Source organism: Salmo salar, unplaced genomic scaffold, assembly GCF_905237065.1.
Source record: "Salmo salar unplaced genomic scaffold, Ssal_v3.1, whole genome shotgun sequence".
NCBI lineage: Eukaryota > Metazoa > Chordata > Actinopteri > Salmoniformes > Salmonidae > Salmo > Salmo salar.
Genome location: NW_025548417.1, coordinates 28809 through 38099, shown reverse-complemented (window position 1 = coordinate 38099; position 9291 = coordinate 28809). Strand labels below are relative to the sequence as shown.

Below are 9291 nucleotides of genomic sequence, written 5' to 3'. Positions count from 1 at the left end.
GGACAAAAATGTTGACAGCTGCGCCATACAGGTTGCAAAATAACTGGGAGGAGATTTTCGATGTACCAATTCCATGGCATATGGTTTATGAACTGGTACAAAAAAACTACACTTGACTCAACAGTTTTTCAATTTAAATGATTATATACATTTCTTGCCACCAACAGAATGCAATCTATATATATATATATATATATATATATATATAGGGCAACAATACAACAATCTCAGCTCTGTAGATTTTGTTGTGAAGAGACAGAATCAATAGATCATTTATTCTGATATTGCCCCGATGTAGCTAGTTTCTGTTCATAGGTTCAGGAACGGTTAAAAAAATCACATGTGCTTAAAGTTAACCTTACAAATAGCAGTGTTGGGTGATTTGGAAAGACACAGTCAGTCAATTAATAACATAATAATAATACCCGCATAATAATACCTGCAGGAAAGGTTTTCATCTTTAGCTCACAATCTGTGGATACCATACAATTAGAAAGGTTCAAACATTTTGTAAAACATCACATCCCAATTAAAAAATATATGGCACATGGAAATGTATGTGTAGCAAAAAAGCTGAAATAAAACTACGATATTTGTCCTCTGAAGAGGGTGGTGGAGGATTGTTGTTGCTTTTTTGACCAAGATTTACAGCCCAGTCAGATCAGGGGTGTATTAATTAGTCACCCACCGTAGCACAACGTTTTGCAACAAAAAAGTAGTTTCTTTTGGACAAATTCAGGTAGTGTTGATTTAGGATCAGGTCTGTTTCCTAGTGAATACACCCCATGGTGTTGAATAGGAGGGTTGATCTAGGATCAGGTCTGTTTCCTAGTGAATACACCCCATGGTGTTGAATAGGAGGGTTGATCTAGGATCAGGTCTGTTTCCTAGTGAATACACCCCATGGTGTTGAATAGGAGTGTTGATCTTGGATCAGTTCTCCCCGGTCCAAATGATTCAGAATTATTCTCATACACTGTTACGAACCGGCTCATAGCCTGTAACAAAGAGGGAGACAACGCGGAGATATAGAATAAAATATATTTATTAAATAAAGTGAACTATATACAAGTAAAAATGGGGTGTGTAGTCAGTAGTGGAAGGGAGTGGATGTGTTCACAGATGGTGATAATGAGGGCTGTTGAAAGGTGCCAAAACAAATGAACACAACGAAGCCCCAAAATGCCACAACCAAAAACAACAGTGTGTCTGGGTGGAGAGAGTCTCCTCAATGAATGGGGGAAAGGTGTATTTATCCCCGGGACACAGCCGAGCCCAGGTGTGTCCCATTTCACTGACGACCCTTCCGGCTCTGCCCACCGACATCCTATTAAAGAAAACAAGATCAAAGAGAAAGAATTCTGCAGACAGAGTGGGAGGGTCGTCACAGTGTGACAGAGCGGGAGGGTCGTCACAGTGTGACAGAGTGGGAGGGTCGTCACAGTGTGACAGAGTGGGAGGGTCGTCACAGTGTGACAGAGTGGGAGGGTCGTCACACACACACAATATATATATATATACAATGTTTTTTTCTCCATAACGTTTGTACTCTGTTACTATCCATTCTACCATTAGGTTGGTACCCCAACACTGTTACTATCCATTCTACCATTAGGTTGGTACCCCAACACTGTTACTATCCATTCTACCATTAGGATGGTACCCCAGCACTGTTACTATCCATTCTACCATTAGGTTGGTACCCCAACACTGTTACTATCCATTCTACCATTAGGTTGGTACCCCAACACTGTTACTATCCATTCTACCATTAGGTTGGTACCCCAACACTGTTACTATCCATTCTACCATTAGGTTGGTACCCCAACACTGTTACTATCCATTCTACCATTAGGTTGGTACCGCAACAATGTTACTATCCATTCTACCATTAGGTTGGTACCCCAACACTGTTACTATCCATTCTACCATTAGGATGGTACCCCAGCACTGTTACTATCAGTTCTACCATTAGGTTGGTACCCCAACACTGTTACTATCCATTCTACCATTAGGGTGGTACCCCAACACTGTTACTATCCATTCTACCATTAGGTTGGTACCCCCAACACTGTTACTATCCATTCTACCATTAGGTTGGTACTCCAACACTGTTACTATCCATTCTACCATTAGGATGGTACCCCAACACTGTTACTATCCATTCTACCATTAGGATGGTACCCCAACACTGTTACTATCCATTCTACCATTAGGTTGGTAGCCCAACACTGTTACTATCCATTCTACCATTAGGTTGGTAACCCAACACTGTTACTATCCATTCTACCATTAGGATGGTACCCCAGCACTGTTACTATCCATTCTACCATTAGGTTGGTACCCCAGCACTGTTACTATCCATTCTACCATTAGGTTGGTACCCCAGCACTGTTACTATCCATTCTACCATTAGGTTGGTACCCCAACACTGTTACTATCCATTCTACCATTAGGTTGGTACCCCAACACTGTTACTATCCATTCTACCATTAGGTTGGTACCCCAGCACTGTTACTATCCATTCTACCATTAGGATGGTACCCCAGCACTGTTACTATCCATTCTACCATTAGGTTGGTACCCCAACACTGTTACTATCCATTCTACCATTAGGTTGGTTCTCCAACACTGTTGATCTGAAGCAGTGAACAAAGACAGGGGTCCAGCTCCCCAAGAAGGTTGATCATCCTGGAACATGACTCATTTCCTTTTCTCAACACCATGTCGATGATGTCACGTGCCTTCTCTGTCCTCTCAGCTATCACCTTCACTGACTCCATTTCCTCCTGGTTGATGACTGTGTGTTGCAGGAGTCCGTCCAGCAGTTCATTCAGGGCAGGTCTTGACACTCGTTTCACAAACTCGGTCCGTACAGAACGCAGCTGCTGCTCTGCAGGACCAGTCAGACTGCTCTCAGCCGGACCTCCTGCCCCCAACACAGCACCTGAGAGAGTCAGGTTACAAAATAACTACATTTGAACATTTACATTTCAGTCATTTAGAAGCAGACTCCTAAAATAAAAGTATTGAGAAAACATTATCTTTTACAATAACGACCTGAACATATCACATATTCACATTTAGGGACGGTTTCACAGACATAGAAAAACAGTCTGGAGCATTCAGAACCAGGCTAATCTACATCAAGTCCTGGAGGAGATGTCATTGGGTCATTCAGAACCAGGCTAATCTACATCAAGTCCTGGAGGAGATGTCATTGGGTCATTCAGAACCAGGCTAATCTACATAAAGTCTTGGAGGAGATGTCATTTGGTCATTCAGAACCAGGCTAATCTACATTAAGTCCTGGAGGAGATGTCATTGGGTCATTCAGAACCAGGTTAATCTACATCAAGTCCTGGAGGAGATGTCATTGTTCTTGAAGACAGTATTTTATAATCAGAATTAGTCCAGGTCCTACAGTAAACCATGTTGACTGGCCCTCAAGTCATTGGTTTGTATCTCTCATGTTTACTTACTAGTTGAATGGGTTTCAGTGATGTATTCATCTGAAAGAAACAAAAATAGGTTATATCACTCTAAACAGCATCTGTCAGAAATAACAGTTATGATTGACATATTCTCCTACCTGTTGGTACAATTTCTTTCCATACTGTCCTCTCATCATCACCGATTAACTCCATCTCAATCCCTGTAATTTCCATAACCACCTTGAAAAAGCTTGGTGTGGTGTCTCTATGTATGAGATGAATCCTCTGGAGAGAGAGAGAGAGAGGTTAAACAAAAACATGGTTAAACATCAATTAAAAACACAACACCAAATCTTCCTCCACAGTAACTCAACACAACAGCCTCTGAATACCCCATAGACTCAAACAGATCAATTTTAATCATTTTGTAACAGGCAAACTCAACCCTCAGTCTCGCTGCCAACATCCCCTCCAGCATTCCCATCACATCCACAAACCCCTGTCCTCGAATACTGTTCTTTCATGTTTTCCAAATTGCTAATTTAGCTGCCCCTGACACAAAGTTAAGAGAACTTCACCCCTTCTACTAAACCTGTACTTTGTCCCAAATATAAACATTTGGGAAGAGAAAACCTCTCCCACACCTGAGAATCAGCTAGTGATCAGGTCAATCATCCCCACCAACCTGGGACACTGTAAGAACAATGTTCATCCCAACCGTGGAGTGGACCCCATCTGAAGCTGACCTGCCCACAGCGATTCACTCTTTCCCCAAAGAAAGAGGGGGTTCTCCTCTACCTGAGGAGAACCCCTCACACACCTTTAGAGCATTTGAGAGAACCTTAACATCCTCAACCGCTGTAATAAAAACTGTCACGTGATCTGCATACAAAGACCGTGCTATCGTGGGACCCTTCATAACCCCTGGCACAGAGAAACCAGTAAGCCTCGCTCTTAAAAAACAAAGCATTGGTTCAATTGCCAGACAATATAACTGCGCTGAAGTTGGGCATCCCTGCCTAATACCCCTATGGACAGGGATGGGGCAGCTCAACCCAACCCCCCACCTTCATCATACATGAGGCCCCCAGCATACAGTAAACTCATCCAAGACAAAAAAACATCCCCAAACCCAAAGGCTTTCATTGTTTTGAACAAGTACTGGTGGTCCACACGGTCAAAAGCCTTCTTCTGATCCAAAGAAAGTAAACCCACATTCACATCAGACAGTTTACAAACATCTAAAACATCTCTTATCAGAAACAAGTTCTCAACGATAGAGCGGTCAGGTACACAGTCAGACTGGTCCTTGTGGACCAACAGCCCCAGATATTCTTTCAACCTGTTTGAGAGACACTTAGATATCATTTTATATTCTGCACACAGCAATGCAACAGGTCACCAGTTTTTTAAAGGGCCAAATCCTCCCTTTTGGCAACAATGAAAGCACAGCACGTTGACAGGATACAGGAAGAGAATCCTCATGAAAAGATTCACACACCACTTCATAAAAATCCCCCCCAATAGACAGCGGGGTAGCACCCCAGTGCTTATAGAACTCAGATGGTAAAACATCGATGCCAGGGGCTCCGGGGTCCCTCTGAGTGAGCAACTTCAATTCAATAGATTTGATGTCCTGTTCAAGGGCCCTGATAGTCTCTTTAACTTCAATACAAGACAGAGCAGTATACTGTTGACAAGACACACATATTTGGGCCTTCCCAACCTCACACCATTGTCTCAAGGATTCAAAAATTCTAATTAATAACCCTCAATGTTTTCCAGAACAACAAAAACTTTTCCCAAAACATGGCGTCATGTAAAATCTTCACATTAAAATACCAATAAGGTGATGACCTTCATGGACAGGACAAGTGAATATCAACAGTAACAATATGGGGATCAGAAAAACCCTCAGGAGTAATGTCAACCCTACTACAGTAGTGATCAGATACATACAGCCTGTCTAACCTTGCTGCTCCGACACCACCTTCATTAACTACTACAGTAGTGATCAGATACATACAGCCTGTCTAACCTTGATTGATTGAGTCATCGCCAGCTACTATCATATCAGAAATATCCATATCCTTCTCCTGATCCTCCTCAACTGAGGCAACAGACCCCTGACTCCCCTCTGCCACATCCCTCTCAACACTCCTCACCTGTACCACATTACTCATACCGGGCATCTCCTCCACTGCCTAGGAGACTAGCCCCACCTGAACCCCCTCCTGTACCCCATTACCAGTAGTGGACATCTCCTCCACTACCTGGGAGACTAGCTCCACCCGAACCCCATCCTGTACCCCATTACTCGTACCGTGCATCTCCTCCACTACCTGGGAGACTATACCCACCTAAACCCCCTCCTGTACCCCATCACGCGTACTGGGCATCTTCTCACCAGTCTGGGGAAATGGCTCCCCAGATCCATCCTGAGCTCCTACAACAATATTTTTCTGCTGCACATCAGACGCTATGTTCCCCTCTGTTACAAACTGCAACTCAGTACCCTCAACACAAACAACTTGTTCCTCAGCAACAGGTGCTTGTGGCTGCTCTACGACTGTCAGCCTACCTCTCCCTACATCAGTGAGTCCAGGCGTTACGAGGATCACCTGCAAGCATGTCGCTTATGGCCAACATCCCCACACTCAAATCACTGTTGACTACCCATACTAGCATTAGCCATATACAGTCTGTTGTCATACTTGACTTTAAACGATAACTCCAAAGTCTGCTCCGGTGAGTCCAAAAACATAAACACCTGTCGCCGAAACAACAACCTTTTTCAGAGCCGAGTGTTTGAAACCCAACTTCCCAAACCGCAATAACTCTCGTTCCAATCGCTCATTTGCAATAAAAGGCGGTACATTCAAAATCGTAACCCTTGTTGACGGAGAAAAAGCGGCATAACTTTTTCATAGTCTACCTTCTCTCCTACTGAGACCAGATACTCCTCCACAGTGACAGCAGCTTCAGTAACACACCTCAAGCCGTGCCCAAGTGGCAGGGACACCGACCACATGTGGGTCGCCATCCCCACCAAAACCAGGACAATTCAACAAGAAATACAATATATCTAATTCTACCACTGAAAAAAACCTGAATCAGCAGAAAAAGGAAAACCACCAAGAAAAGTAAACAAGAAAGAAACCACAGGCGATCTAACTCCAGACAACACTCACACTCGCTCATACAATACCCAGCATGCACCAAACACTGCCAGCATAAAGACAGAGACAGAGAGAGAGACAGAGAGAGAGAGAGAGAGAGAGAGAGAGAGAGAGAGAGAGAGAGAGAGAGACACAGAGAGAGAGAGAGAGACACACAGAGAGAGAGAGACAGAGACAGAGACAGAGAGAGAGAGAGAGAGAGAGAGAGAGAGACACAGAGAGAGAGAGAGAGAGACAGAGAGAGAGAGAGACAGAGACAGAGACAGAGAGAGAGAGAGAGAGAGAGAGAGAGAGAGAGAGAGATGTGACTTAAATGTCAGATTCATGTTCTTAGTCTACAAATACTGTACCGGTGGAAAGATGGAGGTAGAACAGGGAATGTTCAGTCTGAAGGAACTATTCAGTTTTAAGGACTGCTCTGGTCTTGTGATAGGAATCCTTTTAGACCCTTGAAACTTTGATTCCTGTTCTTCCACAGCCTGTGAAACGAGGCATGGAATACACAGCCAGTCAATGTATAGTCTAATTCAAACATTATTCAGAAAACTAGCAACACACTTATCTTCATTTAATGAGTGTCAACATAAACTGCACCACTGGTTAGTTAAGGTCATCTCTATAATAATGGAACCTCACCAGTATTTGGCCGGGGTTACTGGGGAACAGGTATAGGCGTGGAATTAGTGTTTGCTTTTTCACTGTCAGATAGAGCATCAGCTCACAGTGGACATCTACGTTCCAAGAAAATATATATCTCAGTATAACAGAGATAGCTGAGAACTTGGGATGGAGAATCTTAGCATGGAATCTGGTGACCTCATGCACTTCCTCTAAAGACACTCCATGTTCCTCTACATGAAGAATCTTCATCTCATTCCTCAGGGATGGGTTGGTCCCTGAACAACACAATAAAAAGGAGACAGAAAGACACATATTGTATTATTCATCCAACTAAAACACAAAGAATATGCAGTACCGGATCACAGTAAACTCAAACTCGCAGAATAGTTAATTAATTAATTCAGGAAGTGAAACTCAGTTACATGGAAATGTCTTTCTGAATACTATTTCTATATGGCTTTACCTAAACAGACACAGTGTGGCAGATGAACTTCCTCCAGTTCACCTACCTCCATAGTGATGTCCAGCAATGGACCACCTTGTGTGTACTGCATGTCTTTCAGAAGTTGACTGTAGGCTTCCCAGTTCCTGAAGTGATACTTCAGAATGACATCTCTCTCACACAGCCAGCGGAGCCCAGACACTGTGCACTCATAACTCCCTTTGGGTGTCCTGTGTCTGAGTGCAACAACAGGATATGGGAGAGTGGGTCAATAGTCAAATGGAGAGGTTGGATTAGAAGACTATTCCCAAAGGTAATGGGGAAATACACTAGCAGGTGGAATGAAATGTTAAAAGTAGTTATTTTACCTGAACATTGTCACTCCCTGGACAGTGGAAGTCAAGGGTTCAATCTGAAGCCAGTGTGTGGAGTCCTGAACAAGGACAAGCATGTCAGTAATACATATGGGGCTTGTTTCCCGGACACAGATTGAGTCTAGTGCTGGACTAAAAAGCATGCTCAATGGAAGTTCCAATAGAAAGTTCTTGACGGTCCAGGACTAGACTTAATCTGTGTCCAGAAACTGGCCAATTAACCAAAGTAACTAATCTAATGTATTTATTCAATGTTACATGGAATGCTGGTGATTTATCAAATAAACTGTCAAATGACAAAATATGACAACAGCTAAAATCCTGCATGCCTACAAGCAGAACACAGGACTGTCTATATCCCAGTATGAATGGTTGGTCAGTACACACCTGGCTTTGAGACTGTGTTTATATTACTAAAGCAGAACACAGGACTGTCTATATCCCAGTATGAATGGTTGGTCAGTACACACCTGGCTTTGAGACTGTGTTTATATTACTAAAGCAGAACACAGGACTCTCTATATCCCAGTATGAATGGTTGGTCAGTACACACCTGGCTTTGAGACTGTACCTGACTCCTGCAGGTATGTAAAACTAAGAATTGACATTATGACTTACCTCAACATAGCCACAAGTCTTACAGCTCTGAGGAATCCCTGAAGTCAAAAGTAGTATTTCAAATGGACAATCTCATGGAATATTGAATGAATAATTATTAAATAGACTTTTAATAAAAATGAATATAAGTGATCAACAGTCTCAGAATGCACACTCATTAGCATACCATATTCTGACATTAGTTTTATATTAATTAATGTTTGTGGAAGCAGGAAACAACATTTTTCTGGTCCATGTGTTGTAGATGTTGGGGGCCTGATTTCTGGTAGATTCTAGGATGAGAGCTTAAAGGTAGAGTCAGCTAAATTATTTTGTACGAGCAGCACCACAGATATTGTGATGAGCAAGATGCCTGACCTCTCTCACACAGTCACACACAGTATCTACTGTCGTGTTTTTGGCTATGCCGGATTAAGTGATATGACATGCTATTCAATAAAATCCTTTCTCTGTAATTAATATTACCTGAGTGAGCTAATCATGTAAATTAAATTAACTAGAAAGTTGGAGCACCACGAAAGAGTGTTTTAGAGCTGTTATCCTCTCTAGGGTAGGGGGCAGTATTTTCACGGCCGGATAAAAAACGTACCCAATTTAATCTGGTTATTACTACTGCCCAGAAA

The 9291-nt window shown here is 42.6% G+C and overlaps 1 protein-coding gene across 1 annotated transcript; it reads right to left on the bottom strand.

Annotated features, from left to right (window-relative positions):
• Nucleotides 1–2474: 2474 nt before the first annotated feature.
• Nucleotides 2475–8296, bottom strand: LOC123733065 (NACHT, LRR and PYD domains-containing protein 1 homolog). Its single transcript, XM_045712364.1, has 7 exons — nt 8045–8296; nt 7698–7912; nt 7250–7509; nt 6964–7092; nt 3593–3719; nt 3483–3512; nt 2475–2947 (listed from the first exon to the last, which is right to left on the bottom strand). Exons 1-7 carry the CDS (start codon nt 8191–8193, stop codon nt 2613–2615), a joined length of 1245 nt encoding a protein of 414 aa, XP_045568320.1. The 5' UTR covers nt 8194–8296; the 3' UTR covers nt 2475–2612.
• Between the last annotated feature and the right edge of the window lie 995 nt (nt 8297–9291).

Coding starts and splice junctions, on each gene's coding strand:
- LOC123733065 (XM_045712364.1), bottom strand. CDS start 8,193: ATGCTTTTTAGTCCAGCACTAGACTCAATCTGTGTCCGGGAAACAAGC. Junction 7,510..7,697: donor GCCACACTGTGTCTGTTTAG/GTAAAGCCATAT, acceptor TGTGTTGTTCAG/GGACCAACCCATCCCTGAGG. Junction 7,093..7,249: donor GTAACCCCGGCCAAATACTG/GTGAGGTTCCAT, acceptor CTCGTTTCACAG/GCTGTGGAAGAACAGGAATC.